A 27299-nucleotide genomic window follows, 5' to 3' on the forward strand; every position below is an offset into this window, starting at 1 on the left:
GCCCAGTCAATAAAAACCTTCATCAGTTACAAGGAGAGAAAAACTGAATTACCACCCAAGTCACTGTCATAGTGTTAAGATGTTTACCTACTTAGAAAATATAAATCTATACATAGCTGTATCAGGCAAAAAGCAAAAAAAAAAAAAAATTTTTAAATGAACAGGAATAAAGTAAGAAGGTTTCCCAAAAAAGAACTATATTGTAAACATTCTCTCCTTACTCAAAAGTCATGCTTCTTTGGTCTATATGCAGAAAACATAAATAAAATAAGGATGCTCTCAGTTTTCACTGACCCACTAATTGAAAACTTTAGTAATTTTGAGAGAAGTCTGCATTCTTACAACCTCCTACCATATTTTTCTATTGTATTTGTTTAAAAAGGAAAAAAATTATCTCAGATTATCCCATGTGTAGCTAGCAATTACTTATCACTAGTGTACCACCGTCTCACCGCTCAGAATTCTGAAAAGGCCAGCTCTTAGACTGTTAGAATGCAGAAACCCCCTGAACAGTGATACTCAAAGTGAGACCCATGGACCAGTACTAGACTACAAACTATTACTAATCCATGATGAGACAAGAATAGATACTAAGAGTAAGAATTTGGAAAATTTTATAACAATTTACAAGTGCAGTTTTAAGTCTGGTGAGTTTAACATAAAAAAAGCCACGCCTTGTATATCATGTGTCTTTTTTAATTTCATTTTTTGACTATTTCCTTTTTATTATATTTTATAAAAGTAGGACTTGGTGACAGACTGGAAGCTTTTTAAAATTCTAGTCCTTCACCAAAGACAACTGAGAAGCATTTAGCTAAATATCCTTTATTTAAATGCTGAAGGTCTTTGATTATAAAGATAAACTGCTTTACTTTGAAGTCCCCCAGTCCCTCCACTCACTTTGGTTTTCCCACTATAGTAACAAACACTATTAATTTATTCCTTGCCAAGTGTTCTTTTGATATCCCTGCTAAACTGACAGTAATATCAATATAGTTCATTGCTTATAATTTATCATCAGATTATCTGACTGCTCAGAATTTGTAACACTACTTCATTTGTATCCAGATGTAGTTCCAACATGTTCTTGGATTCATTCCTTTTAAAAAGATATTAAGTAATTTGAGATCCAGTTTGAAGGGAATCACCCAATCTTATAATATGACTGCTGGCAGAATCTGTGGCAGCAAGTCACAATGTTTTAGAAAGTCTAAAGAAAGTATCGCTCAAGTCTAAATCCTAGGGCCTCCACACCTGAAGTAGTGGCCTGCTGCATCCTGAACTCATGATTAAAGATCTGATACCTCTGCAATTCTGCCAATCTACCTGGACTCTCAATTCTCCATTTGAACTATTTTGGTCCCCATAACTCTTTCCTGACTTACATGTTCTTTCATTTCTTACACAAATAAGTACAAAGATGGATAGAATACATACAGAGTCTTCCTTAATGGAAAAGGAAATGACAACCCACTCCAGTATTCTTGTCTGGGAAATCCCATTGACAAGAGGAGCCTGGTGGGCTACAGTCCATGGTGTCACAAAAGAGTCAGCCATGACTTAGTGACTAAACAACAATAACAAGTCCCCCCTTAAATGCAGTTCCCCTTTCCAAGATTTCAGTTACCAATGGTCAAAGTCCAAAGGAATTAACGGGAAATTCCAAAAATATACAAGTCATAAGTTTTAAGTTTCATGTCCTTTCTGAGTAGCAGGATGAAATTTTCGGCCATCCCATAAGGAATTCCCAACAATCAATGCAGTCTGCTCCTGACATCCAGTCACTGACATTGTCAGGATTCAATGATCCAGGATCACCCCAAGCAGATGATCCTCCTTCTGACAAATGGTCAGGTCGTGAGAAGCTAACACCAAGTCACAATTCCTACGTCATTCACCTCAATTCACCTAATCATGCTGGCATTTTATCGTCTCACATCATCCTAAGAAGAAAAAGGGTGCTCACAATATAACCTGAGAGAGACACTGCAGGCACTTAATTTTCAGTTCAGTTCAGTTGCTCAGTTGTGTCCGACTCTTTGTGACCCCATGGACTGCATGCCAGGCCTCCCTGTCCATCACCAACTCCCAGAGTTTACTCAAACTCATGTCCATTGAGTCAGTGATACCATCCAACCATCTCATCCTCTGTTGTCCCCTTCTTCTCCCGCCTTCAATCTTTCCCAGTATCAGCGTCTTTTCCAAAGAATCAGTTCTTCACATCAGGTGGCCAAAGTATTGGGATCTTCAGTTTCAGCATCAGTCCTTCCAATGAATATTCAGGAATGATTTCCTTTAGGATGGACAGGTTGGATCTCCTTGAAGTCCAAGGGACTCTCAAGAGTCTTCTCCAACACCACAGTTCAAAAGCATCAACTTTTTATAGTATATTTTATAACTGTGTGTGTTTGTTAGTTGCTCAATCGTGTCCTACTCTTTGCGAGTCCATGGACTATAGCCCACCAGGCTCCTCTGTTTATGGAATTCTCCAGGCAAAAATACTGGAGTGGGTTGCCATGCCCTTCTCCAGGGGATATGCCAGACCCAGGGATTCAACCCAGGTCTCCTGCATTGCAGGCAGATTCTTTACGGTTTCAGCTACCCAGGAAGCCCCATTGTTATAACGGGTCTATTTTATTATTGTTGTTAACCTCTTATTGTGACTAATTTATAAATTAAACTTTATCATAAATATGTGTGTAGAGAAAGAAAACCATACATGTAGAGTTCAGTACTATCTGTAGTTTCAGGCCTCACTGGGGGTTTCTGGAACGTATCTCTCATGGATAAAATGAGGAGAGGAGGGGAACTGCTGTAGTTATAAAAACCTGCCAAGAACAAACAATTCCCGAAGATATTTTTATTACACAAAAATATGATCAATACTACTCTGAGGAAAAAGTTGAATAAATATACAAGGCTGTACTATAAGAAAATTCCAGAATGCCAATAATTACATACTTTTAGTTAAGATTTGCAATATCACTTAAGCTTCCAACTGTTCAATAACCTGAATAATGGAAAAAAGCAAAAAAAAAAAAAAAAAAGGAACTACGAAGGAGTCTGAGATTTAGGTCAAAGAATGAATCAGTGACAGTCTTAATAAAAAAACTACATGTTTTTAACTTCTGCTCCAGTTTCAACTATAAAATTATATTCTCTCCCCATAGTCTTTTTGATTTGTAGACATCTACAAACTCTTGTCAAATTATCTAAAATGCTGAGAGCTAGCTCATTTGTAGTAACTTATTGCCTAGAAAATGTTATTTCAGACAGCTTTTTCTGAATAACTTCAACTACTGACCTCTTTCTGATGTTTAAGTTTTAGTCTCAACTGTCTAACAATTTCTAAAATCTATCCAGTAAATGGGTTTTGTTAGTGTCATATATAAAGATGTTTCACAAATGTAGATGGTCAAAACACCCGTTCCCCAGCATACTGTATTAATAAGTGATTTTTATCTTTTTCTGGCCAATGCTTTCATGAAAAATAAACAACATCTGATAAAGAAGACCCAGGATCCAGTCCTATCCTCCACCACTTATCAGCTAAGTAACCCTGAATGAGTTGCTTAACCTCTCTGAGACTTATGTCCTCACATGTTTTAAAAATATATACACATAAATTTTAAGGGATGATTATAAAAACATTCCTCATGGATTTACTCTAGACAAAGAAAGCCAATGAAAAGAGAGCTTTATACTATTCACAAATGCTAAATACATTTATCACTCATTTCTTTATGGTAAAAGACAGGCAGATATACAAAAAGATATTGTCTATTTAGAGCTCTGAATCTACTGTTCAATTCACAATAAAACAAATTTTATATTCCTTCCAGGAATACTACTGAAAGTTCCGTCATTATTACAATATAAAATATACTCACACAATAATCCTGATGATAAACCTACACCAGGAAAAGCAAAAAGTGAAAAATACGCTTTTTCTAGAACTTCATTCTTCCTCAAGTTCCATTTCTTAATACTAAGACAAATATCTCCTGCTACTGTCTCATCCCACTGGGCTCCTACAGCAGAAACTGTTCTTAAGCCAAATCTACCTTTTTTTAAAATAAACACAAGCCAAAAAAAAAAAGCTTTTACTATAAAAAACTACAATAATACGGAAATGAAAGTACCAAGAATCCCTTTACTGCTCACACTCCTTCCCTTTCCTAAGTTAAACACTGAAAAAAGTTTGTTTAATATCCTTCCAAACCTTCCTGTGTACACTTAGAAATTCAGAGGTATACATAAGGGCTTCCCTGAAGGCTCAGCAGTAAAGAATCTGCCTGCAATGCAGGAGACCCAGGTTTAATGCTTGGGTCAGGAAGATCCCCTGGAGAGGGCATGGCAACCCATGCCAGTACACTCTTGCCTGGAGCATTGCATGGACAGAGGAGCCTGGTGAACTACAGTCCATAGGGTCACAGAGAGTCAGACACAACTGAGCAACTTAGGACGCACACATGCATGCAGGTATACACAGTCATATAGTACCTGTTATGCTGTAGACTGACACTTAAGCTACTTGGCATTCAGTCCTGATCAACATTCCTTTAGTGGCACTTTGACAGTACAGGCAATACTTCCCAGAGGTGAGCCACTGAGATTACTCCACTCACAGCACAGTTTCTTAGAGCTTCAAAAAGTATTTACCAAGTGCCTACTTTGTGCCATCTGCAGGGTTTTAAGTTTTGAACAAAACAGGTATGGTGCCTGCCCTCATAGAGCTAAAAGTCTGGCAAGACACAGCATTAAATAATCAGCTGTGCACATAATTTCAAATGGCAGTAAGTGCTAAAATAACATGTTACAGAAGAACACAGCCAGGAGATCTAATTCAGACAGAGGCTGGGGGACTCCTCTGAAACTAAAAAAAGCTGCATGCAAGATAAATCTGAAGCATTACAAAAATCAGACAATCAGTAATGGCAAAGAATGAATCAGAAAAAGGAAGAAGGTGAGCAAAAGCCCCACCTGGAAAAGGTCTGGGGCCTTCTGGGAACAGAGAGGTCAGTGAAGCTCAGGGAAGGGAACAAGGAGGAAAGCAACACAAGATAAGGCAGAACAGGGGAGAGGAGCCCAACCACATGGCAAATCAATGAGCATTTGGAGATTTTATTCTAAGAGCAAAGGGAAGCTGTTCAATAATTCTGAATGAGTCACAGGATCTATTTTTTATTTTTAACTTAAATTCATTAGAATTACAGAGAAGACCTAGAGCACTTATGAAGAGACTAGTTAGATAAGAGTTGATGCTGACAATGTAGATGGAGGGAAATGGGTAGACGAAATCAAACAGCCTCTGAGAAGAGTTGATGAGACTAAAAAGAGACGCACTTCAAGAGGGAGAGGGCATATGTATACCTATGGCTGATTCATGTTGATGTATTGCAAACCAACACAATATTACAAACCAATTATCCTACAAATAAAAATAATTTAAAAATTTTTTTTAATTTCCTTGAAAAAAAGAAGTAAAGTAACCTTGAAATCCACACTCAAGGTTGGGTTAGGGGTCTGTTTCAGTAGCTCCCTTTACATAGGAGCCCTTCTCAATGTCTGGATACTGGCCTCTGGTTTTCTTCACCCTTTCTTCTCTCTGATCTTTCCCTCTCCCAATTTAATCTCCCCATATTGCCCTTCTGCCTCCTTTCCAGCCCTTCTTTTTTCCCTCCATAACCTCCTCCCTTATTTAGATACAATATGAAATGGAAATCATTTTTAAATATCTATTCTCCTTAATGAACAGTTCTTAATTTAAAATCTGGAGGATTCAAACATGTTTATACACATTCACCAAAAGACATGAACCAGAATGTCTACATCAGCACTATTCACAAAAGACAAAAACTAGGAGCTTCCCTGGTGGCACAGTGGTAAAGAATCCGCCTGCCAATGCAGGAGACACAGGTTCAATTCCTGATTCAGGAAGATCCCACATGTGGCGGAGCAACTAAGCCTGAGCGCCACAACTACTGAACCTGTGCTCTGGAGACTGGGAGCCACAACTACTGAAGCCCACTAGTGCTAGAGCCTATGCTCCGCAACAAGAGGGGCCACTGCAAAGAGAAGCCCATACATAGCAACTAGAGCGCACCCCTGGTCACTGTAACTAGAGAAAAGCCCATGTCGCACGGAAGACCCAGCAGAGCCAAAAATTAAATAATTTTTTTTTTTTAAAAAGACAGAAACAAGGAGCTACCCAAATATCCTCCAACAGCCAAAGAGATAAACAGGTGTGTTCAAATAATGGAATACTCCTTGCTCAGCCAGGAGAATCAATATATCCACCACAATGTAGAATCTTACAAACGTAACGTTGAACAAAAGAAACCAGACACAAAATGGTGTCTTGTGGAATATAAATCCTACTTGTACCAGATTTTTTTTTAAAAAAAAGCAAAACTAATCTATGCTTTTAGCGGGCAGGATAGTAGTTTTGTGTGTGATGGAGAAGGAAGAGTGCCAGAAGGATGTCTAAGGAGCTGGTAATGTTCCGTTTTGGGGGGTGCTGATTACACAAATGTGTTCAGTTTGTGAAAATTCACAGTTATATTCACATTTGATTAAGTGTAGTCTTCTGAATGTATTTTGTACTTCAATAAAGTTTTTTAAATCAATGAGCTTAAAACTTTAATGTCCAGGAGAAGTGAGCAGTAGCAACAACTAGCCACTTTTTTGATCCATGATGCCCTCATGGATCATTAGAACCTCAAGATCCTAATGACTTACTTTGTTTACCCCAGGAGACAACTGTGATATGGTTCTGAACCTGGAACCATGAAATCCACTCTCAGATTCCCAGCTTTATACTTAATGCTCCTCTACTGGGCTGGGTCCTATTCTAGGCACTGAGGACATAGCTGTGATGCCAGATGAGAAGCCTGCCTTCTCTGAGGCAACAAATACATGTGTGTGTATGTACATTTATTTCAAGTTTATGTGTGTGTGAGTGTGTGTATGTGTGTGTGTATATATATATGCTTGAAATTAGCAAAAAGGCAGATACTGTAATGGAGAAAAAGAGGGGAGACCTGCTTTTGATGGTATCATCTAGCTAGATGACCCTGAACAAGTCACTTAACTTACTTGAATCTCTCAGTTACCTCATTTGCCTTAAGAGATTATTATAAGGATCAAATGTGATAATATCTTTCAAAGCACTTATAATGATAGCATTATTAATGATAACAGCTCTTATCATATTACTGTCCTTACTGCTCAGTATAAGAGGGCTTCCCTGGTGGCTCAGATGGTAAAGAATCTGCCTGTAATGCAGGAGCCCTAGGTTTGATCCCTGGGTGAGGAAGATCCCCTGGAGAAGGGAATGGCTACCCACTCTAGTATTCTTGCCTGGAGAATCCCATGGACAGAAGAGCCTAGTGGGCTATAGTCTATGAGGTGGCAGAGTCAGACACGACTGAGACTAACACTTTGGGGCTTCCTAGGTGGTGCTGGTGGCAAAGACTCACCTTAGTGGCAAAGACTCGTCTCGTCAGCAGACACCAGAGACAAGGGTTCAATTCCTGGGTTGGGGAGAGATCTCCTGGAGAAGGAAATGGCAATCCATTCCAGTATTCTTGCCTGAGAAATTCCATGGGCAGAGGAGCCTGGTGGGCTACAGTGCATAGGGTCACATAGAGTAAGACACAGCTGAAGGGACTTAGCATGCACATGCTCAATATAAAGTTGCTTGAGTTAACCAATCCCAGCCTGGTCTACACTAATACAGAAATAATAACAAGGAATAGTATTTTCTAGGTCACTAATTCTCAATAAAAAGGCTTCTATTCTAGCTAGAAGCAAGTGTATTGATAACAGGCTCTCCACTCCCTCTAAAGAAGCGCTGACACAAAGGCCTGACTCAATTTCAGCACAGCCGTCTCCAGCCTTTAAAGAGAAGCAAGCACAGACAGACAGAGCTAAGAAAGAAGGCAAGACAAGTGACATCACCTCAGAGTTCAAATTAACCAACCAAATAAAATATATGCAGTACCTTCATTTATCACCTGGTACGTTCTTGGTACCACAATGAATCAAGGTCCATACTAAAGATATGGTGGCATAACTAAAATCAAACAAAAACAACAAATTCAGGGGAAAGCAAAAGGGCTGTAAAAATCAGAGACTTAGTTTCAAATTCTGGTTCTGCCATGTAACAGCTTGAGACCCTTACCTTGACCTCTCAGGACTGCTTCCTCACCTGTAACAAGAGGATGCTAATATCTACACCTTATGCAGTGATGTGATGTGCAGGAGGTTATATACCTAACTTGCCTAGCCAAGATTATTGCTACTATTATTGCTACTATTGTTGCTACTATTATTGCTACTATTGTTGTGACTATTTTATAGACAGAAGTCCACTAAAAGCCACTCATATACAGCCCAAATTGTCAACAGGTTCATCCCCTCTATTTTTCCTGACTGTATCCCTCAGTCCTACACAGAACAGAATGTACTCAGCCACATTTACACCATAAAGCTAAAAATACAGTGTGGACACAAACCCATGTGCTTGCACAGACTGAAAAGGTAAAAAAAGCCTCTTTGAGTTTTAAGACCCTCAACTGTTTGTAAAACTATGAAGGTGTTCCCCTTGCTATTATTCTGGCTAATAATAAATCAGGGCAGCCTCTTTTACAGAAGCTAGTTTCATAAGAATTTACAGTTCAAGAATAAGTTCACAACTTCAGTACTGTTGTAGCTTTCCTCACAGTATTTAATTTAGTTTGCCTTCTCAGCCAAAGACTTAAATCAAAGCATAAATTGAAGGGGGAAAAAATGGTGAAAGATTGATAGCCTTTTCTCTAAGGTCAGGAACAAGACAAGGATGCCTGCTTTCACCACTTCTATTCAAAACAGTACTGAAAGTCCTAACTAGAGCAGTTAGGCAAGAAAGAGAAATAAAAGGCATCCATACTGAAAAAGAAGCAAACTACCTCTGTTTGCACATGACAAGGTCATACATTTAGAAAACCCTAAAGATTCCACCAGAAAAAAAGCCGTTAGAACTAATAAATAAATTCATCAAAGTTGCAGAATACATAATTAACACACTAAATTCTGTTACAGCTCCATATATTAACAATAAATAATCTGGAAAGGAAATTACAAAAACAATCCCATTTACAATAGTATCAAAAGAATAAAATACCTAAGGATAAACTTAACCAAGGTGCAAAAGACTGGAATACTCAAAACTAAAAAACATTTCTGAAAGAGATTAAAGGCACAGATAAATGGAAAGACATTCTATGTTCACTGAAGACTTACTATTGTCAAAATATTGATATTACCCAAAGCAATCTATAGATTCAACTCAATGTCTATCAAAATCTCAATGACATTTTTTGCAGAAACAGAAAATGCTATCCTAAAACTCAAATGGGAACTCAAGGGATTCACAAATACCCAACACAATCCTGAAAAAGGAGAACAGAGTTGAAGGTCTCATACTTTCCAACTTCAAAACTTAATACAAAGCTATAATACTCAAGAGTGTGGTACTGGCATAAAGACAGACATACAGACCAACTAAACAGAATAGAGAGCCCAGAAATAATCCCTTGAATATATAATCAAATGATTTTCAACAATAGTACCAAAAGCATTTAATGGGGAAAAGATTGTCTTTTCAACAAACAGTGTTGGGAAAACTGGATATGCATGGGCAAAAAAAAACATAAGTTGAACCCCAATCTTATGCCATACCCTAAAATATTTAATTCAAAACTCAAAATGGATCAAAGACCTAATTACAAGAGCTAAGATGATAAAGCTCTTAGAAGAAAACACAGGGGTAACGCTTCATGACACTGGATTCTGCAATAACTTCTTGGTTTAAAAGAGAAAAAAAAAAAATTCTTGGATATAACACCAAAAGAACAGGCAACAAAAGAAAAAACAGATAAGCTCAACTTCAACAAAAGTAAAAAACTTTATGCATCAAAGGATATTGTCAACTGAGTGAAAAGGCAACCCATGGAGTGAGAGAAGGTATTCACAAATCAAATATCTGATAAGGAATTTGATATCTAGAATACATAAAAAAACTCCTAGACAACATCAATGAAAAAATGTAAATAGGCAAAGGACTTGAACAGACATGTTTCCAAAGAAGATATATAAAATAGCCAATAAGCATATGAAAAGATACTCAACATCATTGAGGAGATGCAAATCAAAACCATAATGAGATACCACTTCATATACATTTGGAAATTATTTAAAAAAAAATTTTTTTTAAAACCAACAAGTGTTGGTGAGGGTGTGGAAAAACTGCAATCCTGTGCATTAGGGGCAATGCAGAAGGCAGCAGCCACTGTGGGAACAGTCAGGTGGCACTAGTGGTAAAGAATCACCTGCCAAGCAGGAGACACAAGAGATGCCAGTGTGATCCCTGGGCTAGAAGGTCCTCTGGAGGAGGAAATGGTATCCCATTCCACTATTCTTGCCTGGAAAATTCCATGGGCAGAGGAGCCTGGAAGGTTACAGTCCACGGGGTCGCAAAGAGTCAGACACCACTGAGTGACTGAACATAAAGCACACTATGGAAAACAGTATGGTGATAACATAAAATTATCATATGATCCAGAACTTCCACTTCTGGGTATATTCCCAAACTGAAAATAGGGACTCAAACAGATGTTTGTACTCCCATGTTTATAGCAGCATTACTCACAATAGCCAAAAGGTAGAAGCAACCTAAATGTCTATCTATGAAAGAGTGGATAAACAAAATGTGGCATATACATGCAATGAAATATATTCAGCCTTAAAAATGAAGAAAATCTTGGGAATTCCCTGGTAAGAACTCTGCACTCTCACTGCTAAGGACCCAGGTTCTATCCCTAACCAGAGAACTAAGATCCTATAAGAATTAAGATCCTCAAGATGCAGCCAAAAAAAAAGAAAAAGAAAATAAAAATTTGACACATGCTATGGATAAAACTTGAAGATATTATGCTAAGTGAAATAAGCCAGATACAAAAAGACAGATTCTTCCTGAGTTCACTTACATGAGGTACCTCAAGTGGTAAGATTCAAAGACAAAAAATAAAATGGTGACTGCCAAGGCTGAGGGAAGGGAGGAATGGGCAGCTCTTGTTTAATGTGAAAGTATGTAATGACACTGAACTGTACACTTAAAAATAGTGAAAATGGTAAATGTATGTTATGTATATGTCACCACATTAAGTCCCAAATTGAACCTACATGTTCATACTTTACTGAAACACAAAAATGTTTAAATAATCCTTTTTAACTGAAGAAGTGTTAGCAGGCTACAAATTTGTCTACAGATGAAACAAGCAATTTTTCTGAGGGCAGTATATCTACTTAATAGTAGAACATCAAAATGTTTCCCAAAACTTCTACTTGATTCAAGATCTCTTATCAATAAGTTGGCAAGAGCAAAGGTTGAGATAAAAAACCTTTTCAGAAAACAAAAGGGATACATTTTTCAAAAAGTCAAGAGAAGCAAGGTCAATGGGAAAAACAACTTTCATAACATGCCATTAGAAAGATAACTAAATGACTCAGGAAATGTGGCCCTGGAAAGGAAAATTACAAAATTATTTCTCAAGACCATGGCATCAAAAAGCAAGATAATTCAAACAACATGGAAGCTTAAAAAGGGGGCTGTGTTACTTGGACATAGGGGGTCCTTTAACATGTAAGTGATGGCACAGGAACACTTAATTGGAGCCTTGAAACAAACTGATGTGCCTATTAGCATGTATTGAAAGAGCCTCACTTTAATCAGGCCATTTACAAATTTTTCATTTTAATTAAACAAAAACTAGTCAAAAAATACTACCTTAAAATTGCACATAACAGAGAGGACAAAAATAAGGGTAGGAGTGATTTTTTTGTTCCCTTGAACAATGCAAAGTACAGCCAGGAACTGACTAAATGAATCTTCTGTTCTTTCCTTCACACATTAAATTGGCTACTTCCCTCTACTTATTCCCCTTACCCAAAAGAAGCCACCCTGAAATGAAGTCACTATAAGGCACGAAAAGCCCAAGACTGATAATCATCTAAAACTCCAGACTCAGATTTATCCTAGCACTCACCACCCCAGACTCTGTGGGAAGACTGTGGAATCCTAGCAAAAGTTCCCAAGGCTAGTGATGGCAGAGTTCACTGGGTCAAAGACAGTATCACCACTCTGACTTTTTCCCCAAAAATCCTAAGTACAAAATATAAAATAAATGACAGCTCTTTGAAACATTAAAAAGACCCATTAACTGTTTCATTAACATTATTTATATTACATAGTATACTATTATCGGAGAAGGCAATGGCACCCCACTCCAGTACTCTTGCCTGGAAAATCCCATGGATGGAGGAGCCTGGTGGGCTGCAGTCCATGGGGTCGCTAAGAGTCGGACACAACTGAGTGACTTCACTTTCACTTTTCACTTGCATGCATTGGAGAAGGAAATGGCAACCCACTCCAGTGTTCTTGCCTGGAGAATCCCAGGGACGGGGGAGCCTGATGGGCTGCCGTCTATGGGGTCGCACAGAGTCGGACACGACTGAAGCGACTTAGCAGCAGCAGCAGCAGCAGTATACTATTATGATCAGAAGAAGGCTGCTCAGGACAAAGATCTTAGACAAGTACAGAGTATGGGGCTGGGGCAGAGGAGGACGTGCTTCTAATGGTTGAAACAGCTCAAGGACTAATTCCTAGAGGATGACCTGAACATGGTGACAGCATTCAAAACGTCAACACCATGCACCGTTCACTAGGTTTCTAGATGCTTCGGTACCTAGATAAGCACCCTGTTGTTGCTGCTGCTGCTGCTGCTACTAACTCACTTCAGTCGTGTCCGACTCTGTGCGACCCCATGGACCTCAGCCCACCAGGCCTCTCCGTCCATGGGATTCTACAGGCAAGAACACTGGAGTGGGTTGCCATTTCCTTCTTCAATGCATGAAAGTGGAAAGTGAAAGTGAAGTCGCTCAGTCATGTCCAACCGTTAGTGACCCCATGGACTGCAGCCTACCAGGCTCCTCCATCCATGGGATTCTCCAGGCAACAGTACTGGAGTGGGGTGCCATTGCCCTCTCCCAATAACACCCTGAACCATGGCCAAAGATCTGCTCTGTAATATCCACAACCCCATCCACCCACTCCCCACACTAACTCTCCACCCTCCAACAGAGCTCCCTAATCTAGCCTGCACACCATCTTAACAGGCCTTGCCAGGCAGGCTTATTAACCCTCTGCTAAAAACTGTTGCTGTCTCTGCTCAGGACAAGCAATGTTCAGTCTCTAATAGCTGTTTAAAACTGTTAGGCTCCATCTGCTTAAAAAAAAAAAAAGTTTGTATCTTCACACCCATTCATTCTTCAATATAATCAAATATTCCCAATGAATATATCCCCCTGCTGGGTCTCAGTTAGCCACACTTTTTCCTCCCTCCATAGAACTCCAAAAAGCAATGAACAAGATAGAAAGTTACAGAAAGTTACCCTAGAAACAAAAGTCTCTGGCTTTCCTGTGCTTTTCTGCTCTATGATTTCTGATCTCTGTTATACATGTGTGAGTTCTTAGCTTGCTCAAATCACCTGGGTTTTATTAGACAGTTCCTTTATACCACTCACATGGACACTCACTCTTCACAGAGTCCCTGATTCTGGAATGCCAATGTGACTCTACCAACTACCAAACAACAATAATACAGTGAAATAATAAATATATAAAATATATAAACTATGAAAAAAAAATATATATACTATATGTAATATAACAATAGTAATATAATAGTTGCTACCATTTATTGAGCACTATGACCAAGTTACTCTAAGTGCTTTACATAAGTTATCTCATTTCATCTCTATAATTATTTTATCTTTATGAGTAGTCTTTATTTCACGTATTTGTTAAAATACTATTACGTCATTCCACAAGACAGGAGCAAAGATAATTTCCTACAGAAACTTAGCAACCATGTACAGAACTTTACAGAAAACCACTGTAGCTGAAACCTGACTGCTGACCAGAGAATGGTGTTCTGAGTAGACTCTGTGGAGAAAGCAAATCAGGCAGAGGAGGAAAGGTGCCCCTCTGGGCAAGTTCTTGTGACACTCATAGACTGGAGGCTCTGTTTCTAGAAGGTTCGAGTACAGCACAGAGGTTCTATGTGCCTTTTTGGCTACACCCCAAGCTGAGGTACCATTAGATCAATGTCACTCAAACTCCTGGAGAGCCACATTCCCACAGCAAAAAGTCCCAAACTAAGTTCTTCCGAAAAGCATTCCTATCAGTGATGAGGCAGTAGATGCCCTCAAGCCAATCGCCCATGTAATCTGGCATTTCAGAAGCTTCATTTGCCCAGCCAAAAATGTTAACATCAGCCCCACTGGAAGCCATAGCAGCACCTTGGGCTCCACAAGGCTTCTCATTACTACCTAATAAGATAATTATTAACATCATCCCTGTGTAAGAAAAAGCACGGAAAGGGTATGTAAGTTGCCAAAGGTCATAAGCTACTAAGCACTAAAGTCAGGATTCAAACTCAGACCTCACCAGCTAAAAAACCTGCATACTCACCACTATATGATGCTGCTACCCAACACCTCTAAAGATGGCTCAGAGGGTTCCAGTCCCATCACCCTGACTTCTGGCTTGTGCCCACCCAGCCCCACTCCCCAGCCATGCTTCAGCTCTTCCAGTCATGGTTATGTTTCCTTTCTCCAAATTCTCCCTAAGTATTCTTCAGTATTCTGATAATAGATTTCTGAATTATTAAATTTTTCAATACATCTCCTGATTTCACTTTAACTTCTGTACTAGCTTTCATATATGCCAAAAAACCACTAAGAATTTCTATCTGATAGCACACAAAGAATAAACAACCTAGGAATAAGTTAACAGTAAATGTGCAGGAACAAAATGAAGAAAACACAAACTTTTATTCATAGATACAAAAAGAGATGTGAAGAAGAGAAATTGACCATATTCCTGAAGAGGTATACTCAATAATATGTAGCAGGAATACTCAATACTGTAAGACTACGATCTAAGGGGCCAGCTCCCAACCTTGGGTGGGAACGAATAGTCACCTTCCCCGAAGCAGGTTCAGGAACTGAGGACAAGAGACCAAATGTTATCCCATTGCCCTTATCATTCAGGAAATTCCAAGGAATTGGGGAGCTATGAGCCTCAAACTGTGGATGAAGACCAAATATATAGGAGATAAATATAAACCACAGCACCACACTGCCTGATAACACTGCAGTGAGGCTCAATAGTTGACAAGCCCACCTACGCTCAAAGAGCTTCAGTTTCACATTTCAGAACCTCACACTCTTTAATAGACATGGACAGCCAAGAATCATCAGTTTAAGGAAAGCTACCAAGATGAAAGAGAAAACAGGGATACTACAAGGTAAAGAAGAAGTGTTTTTTAAAAATTTAGTCAATTATACCTCAACTGAAAAAAAAAAAAAAAAACTACAATTACTATCCCTGCAGAAAAGTGAATACTCCATCCATAAAATTACAATATGTGTTAGGAGTCCCCAAGATTACCGATCAAGCCTCCCAAATTTCACAGGGAATATAACTTGCAACCTACACTTTTGTACTTGTCCAAATTATCAACCAAGCTTAAAGTAGAATAAAGACACTTCTAGACTTCCAAGAACTCAAAAAGGAACCTCCTCTTCTCTTTTTCTTAGGATGCTACTGGAGTACTTCCTCCAACAAAGCTAGAAGGTAAAACAAGAAAGTAAGATATGAGATTCAACACAGGAAAGAGGTAAAGGGAATGATACATGATACAATGAGAGCTGCCTGGCAGACCTAGACCACAATCAATCCAGATTTAAGCAGTTCCTCCATCCATCTTCTTACCTTCCCATGTCAGCAGATGACATGACCATCTACCCTACCCACTCAAGCTAACAAAGAAGTCATTCCTGACTCTCTCAAAACCCAAATTCAACATATTCTTGATTTTACCTTCTAAATAACTTATAAATACATTCACTTCTTTCCATCTCCACTGGCACCACCATATTCCAAGACTCTATTATCTCTCACCTGGTCTATTGTAATGGACAGCTAACTACTCTACCTTATCCTGCACAAACCATTTTCCATATAACAACCAGTAATATTTTTAATATAAATCAGATCATGTCACTCTGCTTAAAATCATTCAATAGCTTCTCATTCCACCCAGAATAAAATCCAAGTTCCCAAATTTAGCCCACCAGACTCTGCATAATCTAGCCCCTGACTATCTTTAGAATCTCACCTTATGTTCCTCTCCCACTCCCTCCCTATAGTCCAACCACAGTGGCCTTGCAGATCCTTGATCATGGAAGCTTTCTCCTGTCTTTGAACATGATATTCCCTTTTTACAACAACTTCCCCAGCTCTTCACATTGAAGTATTCTCATCTTTCATGATTCACCTTAAATGTCATTTCCTCAGAGAGAGCTTTCCTGATGGTCAATTCTCAATTAGCCCCTCATCAAGTCAGTTTCCTTTCATTTCCTTTCTCAGTGAGTCAAAAAGAAGGAGTTTTGTTCAGTGAATTACGGTATATCCTTAAAGAACAGTATGAAAGTGAAAAGTGAAAGTGCAAGTCACTCAGTCATGTCTGACTCTTTGAGACCCCGTGAACTGGAGCCTGTCAGGCTCCTCTGTTCATGGAATTCTCCAAACCAGAATACTGGAGTGGATTGCTGTCTTCTTCTCCAGGGGATCTTCCTGACCCAGGGATTGAACCCGGGTCTTCCACATTGCAGGCAGATTCTTTACATATGCAACCATTTCAATGAAGGACTTCCCTGGAGTTCCAGAGGTTAGGACTCAGTACTTTCACAGTCATGGCCCTGGGTTCAATCACTGATTGGGATACTAAGATCCTGCAAACCGCATGGCGTGGCCAAAAAACAAACAAGCAAACAAAATAAATGAGGTTATAAAAAAGAGTATTTAGGATATCTGGTTAAGCAAGACAAGTTTTAAGAATTAGAACAAGATACATGAGGAGAAATTTTCCTACCAGCTATCACAACATACACTATAAAGTTGTAATAGTTAATATAGCACAAACTAGCACAAGGACAAGGAGGTTGACTGGTCAGGACAGGAAGCCTAGAAATAGATCCATGTGCAACGTAAACTTGACATAATAAGAGACACAGCATTACAGAGCCACAAGCAAAGGATGAGCTTTTCAAGAAATATGCTGGGACAACCAATTATCCATTGGTGGAAAAAAACTATACTCCTATCTTACAACGTATTTTATAGAAAAATAAATTCCTATTTAAAGACCCAAAAAGGAAAACTTTAAAATTCTGAGAGAAAGACATATAACTTTTGAGTAGGAGAGAATTTCCTGAAATGGTTCTTTTCTCTCTCTTACAAATACACACACACACACACACACACACACACACAAGAGAACAAATCTAAAAAGGAAAATGTTGATGAATGACTTCATTAAATTAAAACTGTTAGGTATCAGTAGCACCAAATTAAGAACATAAACCACAAACTAAATGGAGATTGTAATATATGTAACTGCTGAAAGATTAGTATCCAAACTACATAAACAACATTTTAAGATATCTCTCTCTCTATATATATATATATAGATATAGATATAGATATATATAGATATATATACACATACACACACACATACATATAAACAATCCACTTAAAAGATGGGCAAGTGAAAGTCGCTCAGTCATGTCTTACTTTTTGTGACCCCATGGACTGCAGCCTGTCAGGCTCTTCTGTCCATGTAATTCTCCAGGTCAGAATACTGGAGTGGGTAACCATTCCCTTCTCCAGGGGATCTTCCCAACCCAGGGATCAAATCCAGGTCTCCTACATTGCAGGCGGATTCTTTATCATCTGAGCCACCAGGGAAGTCCAAAAGATGAGCAAAGGTATTCCCAAAGAAGAAATCAATGAAAAGATTCTTCACTACACTAGTAATCAGGGAAATACAAATTAAAAGCATAATGAGATACCACTTCACATCCATCAGCTTCACAAAAAATTAAGTCTGACAACACAGAGTATTGTGAAGGCTATAGAAAAATGAGAACTCTTATTCATTTTTGGTAGAAGGAAATTGATACAATCCAGCAATATCTAATGGAATAAAATACCACATACCCTAAAAGCTGGCAATTCCATTTCTATGAATATACCCTAAAGGGGTAGTTTTCAAACTTTTTTGATCATCACATACATTTTATACTGTGACCCAGTTCAAGCATACAACTCAAAGGAAAATTCACAAAATGGTGCTTATTCTTATTAAGTGTGACACATTCTGATAGTTCCATTCTCTTCTCATTCAGTTGTTAAATGTTGGGGTGACTCATTCCACTGATTTTACAACCAAAAATGGGTAACCATACCCAATTCAAAAACCTTTGCCCCAGAAAATAATCTCAAAATATCTTCTTGAGCAAAGGTGGGACAATGTTCATCATGGCTTGCTTTGTCAAAAGAAACTCAAAATAACATACAAGTCAGTCAGCATGAGAGTGAATTAAAAAACTGGAGGCATATTCAGACAATGGAATATGATACAGCGGTGCAATGAAAGAATGAGAACCGTTAAATATAATTATCAGTAACTCTCATGAATTTAACACTAAGCAAAACAAGCAAGTTGCAGAAGAATACATCCAGTATGGTATCCTTTGCATAAACTTTTTAAACATATAAAACAATACTACATATTATTTAGACATACATTTATACATAATGAATAAAGTATAAAAATATGCACAGGGAAAAAGGAAGATCACAGAAGAGTATGAAAAAGCAAGTAAAATGGAAAGACCAAGTGAACAGCTAGATAGTTAAATTGTTAACTAAGTTGCCCATCTTCCAAATTAAACTATTGCCTCTCAGGGAAGCTTCCCTGGTGGCTCAGATGGTAAAGAATCTGCCTGCAGTGTGGGAGAACTAGGTTCGATCCCTGGGTTGGCAAGATCCCTGGAGGAGGGAATGGCTACCCACTTCAGTATTCTTGCCTGGAGAACTCCATGGACAGAGGAACCTGGAGGTCCCAGAATTAGACACAACTGAGCGACTTGGAGAAGGCAATGGCAACCCATTCCAGTACTCTTGCCTGGAAAATCCCATGGGTGGAAGAGCCTGATAAGGCTGCAGTCCATGGGGTTGCTAAGAGTCGGACACGACTGAGCGACTTCACTTTCACTTTTCACTTTCATGCACTGGAGAAGGAAATGGCAACCCACTCCAGTGCTCTTGCCTGGAGAATCCCAGGGACGGGGGAGCCTGATGGGCTGCCGTCTATGGGGTCGCACAGAGTCGGACACGACTGAAGCGCCTTAGCAGCAACAGCAGCAGAGCGACTAACACTTTCTCAGGGCAGCAACTCCCTTCTAGACATGAGGCTAAAGAGGCTCAGCCTGCCAGCTAGAGAGTAAAGCAGCCAATCTGAGATCAGTCTTCAAAGCCGACAACACTCATATTTCAAAACTGTTCCATTTAGTAATCAACTACACTGAGTATCTATTTTTAACTAAGTAATGAAATTCAGAACATGGACCCAAAAAATGCAACAGGTAATTGTGGGTGGATGAGATGTCATAGCAGATGCCCCAAACACAGCCATGTGCCAGTAAGGTTGAGTCACTGTGATGTGCTGAAAAAAGATATTACGGCTCAGCTGTCGCAGGTTGCAGTGAGCCCTCCCCTGCTTTCCTCTCAGGCACCATTCCAGGATGTGGAACACTTAGACATCTTCGAGATTAGCAAATCACTAAAAAAAAAGACAAAATATGGCATCTTACAAATAACACATGCTCGTGATCAAATTAACATAGGGCAGAGAGCTAATAAATGTTCAGTAGGCTCAAGGAATAATTCCCTAACATTAAAAATTCAGCCCCTCCAGATCTCAATATTAATTCCACCTAGAAGAGTAAACCCAGTACTGTAACACATTTGACCGTAATCTCTAAAACCAACTCATTTTTCAGGGAATGTCATTTAAAAGGATTATGCATAACAGAATTTAAGTGAGCAACTCTCAGACCAACAAACATGTTCTGAACCACATGTCCAAACTACTCTGATCCCCAAACAGAGCAACTTCTCTGTGAAAAAAGCTAATGCATTCATTCATTCAACCTTTACTTACTACATTAGAAAGACACCATGGTAGAACTTACAGAGGCATTCAGTTCAGTTCAGTTCAGTCGCTCAGTCGTGTCCGACTCTTTGCAACCCCATGAACTGCAGCACGCCAGGCCTCCCTGTCCATCACCAACTCCCTGAGTCTACCCAAACCCATGTCCATTGAGTCAGTGATGCCATCCAACCATCTCATCCTCTGTCGTCCCCCTCTCCTCCTGCCCTCAATCTTTCCCAACATCAGGGTCTTTTCAAATGAGTCAGCTCTTTGCATCAGGTGGCCAAAGTATTGGAGTTCCAGCTTCAACATCAGTCCTTCCAATGAACACCCAGGACTGATCTCCTTTAGGATGGACTGGTTGGATCTCCTTGCAATCCAAGGGACTCTCAAGAGGCTTCTCCAAAAAAAAAAAAAAAAGAGTCTTCTCCAACACCACAGTTCAAAAGCATCAATTCTTCTGCGCTCAGCTTTCTTTATAGTCCAACTCTCACATCCATACATGACTACTGGAAAAACTATAGCCTTGACTAGACAGACCTTTGTTGACAAAGCAATGTCTCTGCTTTTGAATACACTATCTAGGTTGGTCATAACTTTCCCTCCAAGGAGTAAGTGTCTTTTAATTTCATGGCTGCAATCACCATCTGCAGTGATTCTGGAGCCCCAAAAAATAAAGTCAGCCACTGTTTCCACTGCTTCCCCATCTATTTGTCATTAAGTGATGGGACCGGATGCCATGATCTTCGTTTTCTGAATGTTGAACTTTAAGCCAACTTTTTCACTCTCCTCTTTCACTTTCATCAAGAGGCTTTTTAGTTCCTCTTCACTTTCTGCCATAAGGGTGGTGTCATCTGCATATCTGAGGTTATTGATATTTCTCCCGGCAATCTTGATTCCAGCTTGTGCTTCCTCCAGCCCAGCGTTTCTCATGATATACTCTGCATATAAGTTAAATAAGCAGGGTGACAATATACAGCCTTGACGTACTCCTTTTCCTATTTGGAACCAGTGTGTTGTTCCATGTCCAGTTCTAACTGTTGCTTCCTGACCTGCATACAGGTTTCTCAAGGCATAAAAATATTTTTTGTTTTTATAGAGAGGCATAAAAATATTTTAAATAAGAATCCTGTCCTTGATACTGACAGCCTAGCAATGGAATTTGGAAACACACATAATCTTACATAAGGCAGAGAGATTTAGTTGCCATAAGAGAAATAAAAGTGAATTGCTATTTAAAAAAAAAAAAACTTACTTTGCATAGATTCTTGCCTAACTCGTCCTTTTGTGAGTCAGACCTAGAATACAGAAACCCTGGTACCTCAACTCTTCAAGGGCAAGTAGCTATTTATAGTAACAATACTGGCTCTTATGATCTATAAAAATTAGTCTCCTCATTTTAAACATTTGAGTTAAGAGAAATTCCAAACATGGATCCCAATTCTCATAACTGACTGAAAAATAAAAGTGTCTTTCACTGAGTCACATCCGACTCTTTGTGACCCCATGGACTCTAGCCCTCCAGGCTCCTCTATCTATGGAATTCTCCAGGCAAGAATACTGGAGTGAGTAGCCATTTTCTTCTCCAGGGGATCTTCCAGACACAAGGACTGAATCCGAATCTCCTGCATTGCAGGTAGATTCTTTACCGTTTGAGTCACCAGTTGGCTGCTGGTCTAAAAGAATGGGAAATGCCAAAATCAACACACACACACACACAAAAACCATTTTCTCTAACTCTGCCATTGTTTTTCTATAGAAACTTCAGGAATTCATACTTTGGTTGAAACACTGAGGAAAGAATTGTTAATGAGCTTCAAAAGAACTTTCATGAATCTTTCGGTTAAGTACTACATAAAAGGCATCAATAATGCTCTAGATTAATAAGGCTTTTCACATCATTTTATCTGTAGCTGGTTTGTTAATGTAGGTAGAGATAATTTTATTCGTTTTCTAAATCTAAAGAAAGTAAACTCCATAAATACTACAAGTCATTAAATACCCTTTCAAGTATTTTTTACAGAGTTAGTCCAGGCAGGGCCAGGTTTAGTTGATTCATTTCAAATTAATCATCAGATCCACTATTTGCACCTAAACACTCAACTAAACATTCAGGAATTTGGGAGCACCAAACAGGGAGTCTACAAAGAAGAAGTAAAGTGACTTTATCTGGATGAATCCAACTGTGCTCTCAGGATACCAACAAAAGAGTAGGAAGTTCAGGTTTATGTGCTTTACCATCTGACATAAACCAGCTCCCAGTCCTCTGCCATCAGTCCTGTCACATCTTCAATATCTCTGAAAAGAATATTTGTGACAAACTAAAGAAGAAAGATCTTTTTCCATGTCCTATCCATTCAAGCCAGTAAATAACCCTGGGTACACAGGTTTGTCTTTTTAATGCCAACTTTAACGAGAGATAATTCACAAACCATAAAATTCACCTTTATAGGTGCATAAATCAGTCATTTTTAGAATAATAGAGAGTCGTGTACCATTACTACTAATTTTAGAACATTTTCATCACCTCAAAAAGAAACCCCTACCCACTGATTACTTAAAAAGCATCGTACCATTCCAATGAAATGTCCAACTAACCTAGTCTTCTCTATCTTACTTATATCCAGGTCTTCAGCTTAGTCAGAAAATAGCAAGATTTGTAGAAAGTAAAAATAAAAGACCTTTTAAAAGAAGAGCTAAATCAAGAATGTAGTATCTCTAGTAAGAAAATGTTCAAAAAATGATGGGGATATGCTCCAAAGACAACTTGACAGAGCTCCCAATGACAAAGGCTAGAACAACTGAGCAAAAAAATTAATGAACACAGTTCATTGAGGATTATGACTCTAAGAATAAAATAAATGCCTCAAAATTCATACTGATATAAATAAACAGATAATTGGCAGGGAAGGGGTAATGCTTCTTTACAGAAGAATTAAATGACTAAGTATAGGAGGAAAAGGGAAATTAAAAATCACTCTTATCCAAGAACCACTGTAACAATTATTGCAGGCAAGAACCATTAATGGAGGTTGAAATTAACAAACAAAAGTAAGATGAGAAACAGAACATCTGCACAATGTCAAACACACTGCATAATGTACTTACTAATTACAAAGGGAAAATCAGTTTCACAGTAGCAAAACCTGATACACACAATCTTAATGATGTACTGAAAATCATACATCCCTTCTGTAATACTGAGGGCAGGTATCAGAGTGAGTTATTTCTCACTCTGATAAAAGGAAAACATTAGACAAACCCATATTGAGCAATATTTTACAAAGTAACTAACCAATGCTATCTTTAAAAGCTTCAAAATCATGGAAGACAATGAAAGACAAGAACTGTCACAGATTTGGAAGATAAGGTACACATGACAACTAAATGCAATCTGTATCATGGATTGGATTCTGGACTGAAAAAGGACATTAACCGGAAAACTGGTAAAATTCAAATAAGACTTATAGAACAATTATCAGCATGTAACAGCATTAATTTACTGTAGCATTTTTGTAACTATTCTTTAAGTAAATCTATTTCAAAATAAAAAGTTGGGTTTTTTTAATGCAACATTTCTAGGCATGAGATATTACTGTTTCAACTCCATTGTGAAAAATGACTCATTTTGGACTAGCAATTACAATTTTCCTATTAGGAGAGACTATCAAATAATGTCAGATTCACAATCTCAAATCCCAACTCTTATAGTGCATACTGAATTGCAGAACACAGAACAAGAAAACAAGTCAATGATGAAAAACACACTAGCTAAAAACCACACGGCACACTGTTAACAAAGAGATATGCCTTAATCTCACAAACACACACACACACACACACAAAACATTCTGATCATGAGGCAACGGCCCACAGCACAACTAAATAACCTGAAACATAAAATGTCAACAACTGGACAAAACCAACTTAACACATGATAAGGGCATGACTTGATGAATTTTTGTGGTGTTCAACTTTTACAAGCCTGGTGAGAAAGGTCTGTTATGAGGAAACGGATGAATTGGTTCTGGTACATACCCCGATTTCAAGTCAGTTATCCTCAAACAGTTTGTTGCATCCAGTCCTACTTTTCCATTACGGACCACGCTAGATATGAATGGGGAGAGCATGGGAGAAATTCGGTTCAAGGCCACTTCTGGAGACATTTTAACTTGCCTTGCAAATCACCACTGAAAGAAGAAGGAAAGAATGATGATCAGAATATCCAAAGGAACTAGACATTACAATCTTACTGGAAACTGGTGCAGTACACAGAAGTGTCTCCTGCTTGATACCTCATCTCCTGTCTTATGGCAGCCTCTTGCACTGACCCTCCAAAAGAGCCTAGCTCACTATTGCTCACCTACTCAAGACACAGACTTTGCAGGAGGAGCAGCAACCCCTGAAATCTAACTGCCTCCCCCTTTTCAAAGCCAGTTTCTATGCTGCCACACTCTACTTAAAAGCTGCCCTACTCTGTCTTACAACTGGCAGGTCCTTCCTTCTCAAGAAGGGTTTACTGACAATCCTCTCCCCTGACATAAAAAACACACACGCTGCTAGGTTAGGAGTCCCCCCTCTGTGTCCCCACAAAGAGAAAGAACTTGATTGATAAAACTGCAAAATTTCAGAATAAGCAAATATACTTGCAATTATTACTTACAAGTTATTTACTTGTAGGTGTATTTACTGATACACCTCTTTCTTATTTCCCCTCCACAGTATAATTACCTGCTTAGTGATCTATTCCCTGAAGAACTGTCTTGACTCTCTAGTGTTTAACAGAAGTACCTAGTACACCATAAGCATCAAGAAGCATCTTTTAATAAAGATGAATAAGGAGACAAGAGCTACAAAAATATTTAGGTATGAAGAAAAGATATTATGCCCTCAAAAAATCTTGTAGAAAATAGCATATCTGAGATGTAGCAAAAATCTAGGTAACCATTAAATCATGAAAACACACACCTATCCAGATATTAAGCAACACAAACTATCATAGATCTAAAAGTTTTTGACTCTAAGGCACTAAGAAGTTCTTACACTTGAAAATACAAAAGTAAAACCAATAAATCATCTCTAAATTACTTGGAAACCCATGGGGCTGGCGGAGGGAGTACATGAATTCCTCTTAATAGATTTCTAAATGAAAGCCTCCACTTTCAGAGGTGAATAAGTCAATTTAAATGATCATTTTCTTCCTCAATCTGAAAGGATAATCCCACATCAAAAGCAAATTAATTTCCTGCAAGTTACAATTGCAAGTAAATGATGTGCTCATTCTAGTTTTCATACACTATGCCCTATGAGGATTTACAGCTCCCTTATAAATGCTGAAAACTAGTACCCATTTTAAACATTTCAGAGTAATAAAGGGCAAAAAAATAAATAACAATCATAAAAACAAATAATAACAAAAAACCCACTGTGACCCTACATACTGATGACACCCAAAAGTACCTCTGAAGTAGAAAAAGCTTTATACTTTAGTGTTCAAATCATCTTTTCTGCAAATATAAAATAAGGTCCTCCTCTGACCACTTAACAGATGGCCTCCCACCACCATTCCAATATGTCATCACAAAATAAGAATAAACATCTAATGCACTGTATTATCAGTCATAAAAATCAAGTACATTTTATAACACTTTATCACTTATAAAGAGCTTCCATAAACATTAGTGCACTTGACCTCCACAATTCTGGATGGTAAGGCATATATTAGAATTCCCATTTTACAGATGACATAGATAACTTATAATTTGTCTTTGAATAGTATACTAGACCTATTATCCCTTTGAAGTCTATTTTTTTCCTATTTCTGCAACATTTCCACTTTTATTTCTGCTTATTGATGTCACAGTTCTTGAAAGGATACTTATCTAGATCATATGCAAAACAGAAATAGTCATTTTGGAAAAAAGCAAAAGGACCTTACCTACACTACAAAATTATTCTTCCATGTGTTTTCCCATAATACCTATTATTATTTCATCACTCATTTCTATGAAAAATGGAAACAGAACCAAGACATTCTCAAAATCTAGTGAATATTAGGCACTATATTACCCATCTCTAGCTGCAATTTCATTTACTTCCCAACAACTAACTCATCCTCTGTTTAATATTATTGTTCCCATTTCAAAGATAAGAAAACTAATGTTGAGCAAGACTAAGTAACTTACTCAAAGTCACAAACCTACCAAGCAGAAGGACTGGAATTCAAATCCAGATCTCCCTCAAAGTCCACTATACCCAACTTCTTCTCAAATAAATAGCAAAGAGAAAAGCATCAAAGTGAATTTGTTTTTTTTTAAAGTATACATCTAGTAAAATGAATTAAAAAGTCATGAATTTAGACTAACGGTTGCTTGACAAATAGAAACAAATTAGACTAATGTTGGCCTACTGCTGAAGCTGGCCTAAGTGATTCACTAGGTAAAATGCTAGAGGGAACAAACCTGCTCCAGAAACCAAACTATACTTAAGGTGACAACACCCCATCCAATTCAGCAACTGTCATGACCTTAGAATGACACCTGAAGGAATGAATCTGTCTTTGTTTCCTGAACAGCCATAATACTATCTTTTGACAGTGCAAGATTTCATGCAGCATTAAAATGTTACAAGCACAGCTGCTGTGACTTCTCTAGACAAGTGAGGGGGGGGAGAAACCTGACTCCAAAATCAGAGGTCACCAAATAGCGTTCTTTGGCTTCTGAGCGGGGTACACAGATGGGGGATGATCTCCCAGTAGTATTTTTTACACAACAAAGCACAATAATCGTTCCCAGATAGGCAAAAATTTACTGTGGCCCGTTTCCCTTGACAGCTAGTTGTGAAATTTCTATTTCCTGATTTTGACGTGTAATATACAGAAGGAAATGCAGAAATACAATTTTTACACAGCTTTGCTGCCTCAAGATAGGGTCACATGAGGTACTTCAATGGGCAGTCTGGGGAATACAAACACGTCTAAAGCATCGTCTACCTTCTCGCAATTAAGATGGGATGACAAACACGGAAACACGTGCCCAGCTTACGTCATGGAACGGAAAGGGGTGGCGTCCTGATGCGTCACGTCGACGTCATACGGCGCACGAGGGAAGTACACAGGGGAAGTAATTT

General features: G+C 38.5%; 1 protein-coding gene and 1 pseudogene across 10 annotated transcripts in view; both read right to left on the reverse strand.

Annotated features, from left to right (window-relative positions):
* BABAM2 (BRISC and BRCA1 A complex member 2) overlaps positions 1-27299 on the reverse strand; it is a 470493-nt gene that overhangs the window by 403671 nt on the left and 39523 nt on the right. For 8 of the 10 annotated variants that reach the window (XM_055540629.1, XM_055540627.1, XM_055540625.1 and 5 more), the window contains exon 2: positions 24210-24361. The exons of 1 other annotated variant lie outside the window; for it this stretch is intronic. In XM_055540629.1, the coding sequence (XP_055396604.1) occupies positions 24210-24337 (128 nt within the window). In that variant the 5' untranslated portion in view covers positions 24338-24361. Of the gene's footprint in view, positions 1-24209; positions 24362-27162; positions 27188-27299 lie in introns of those variants that run through there. One more of the 10 variants, XM_055540624.1, reaches the window with a different exon arrangement.
* LOC129623333 (mitochondrial import receptor subunit TOM6 homolog) lies at positions 13799-14632 on the reverse strand (annotated as a pseudogene).

The sequence above is a fragment of the Bubalus kerabau genome, chromosome 11 (assembly GCF_029407905.1).
Source record: "Bubalus kerabau isolate K-KA32 ecotype Philippines breed swamp buffalo chromosome 11, PCC_UOA_SB_1v2, whole genome shotgun sequence".
Lineage (NCBI taxonomy): Eukaryota > Metazoa > Chordata > Mammalia > Artiodactyla > Bovidae > Bubalus > Bubalus kerabau.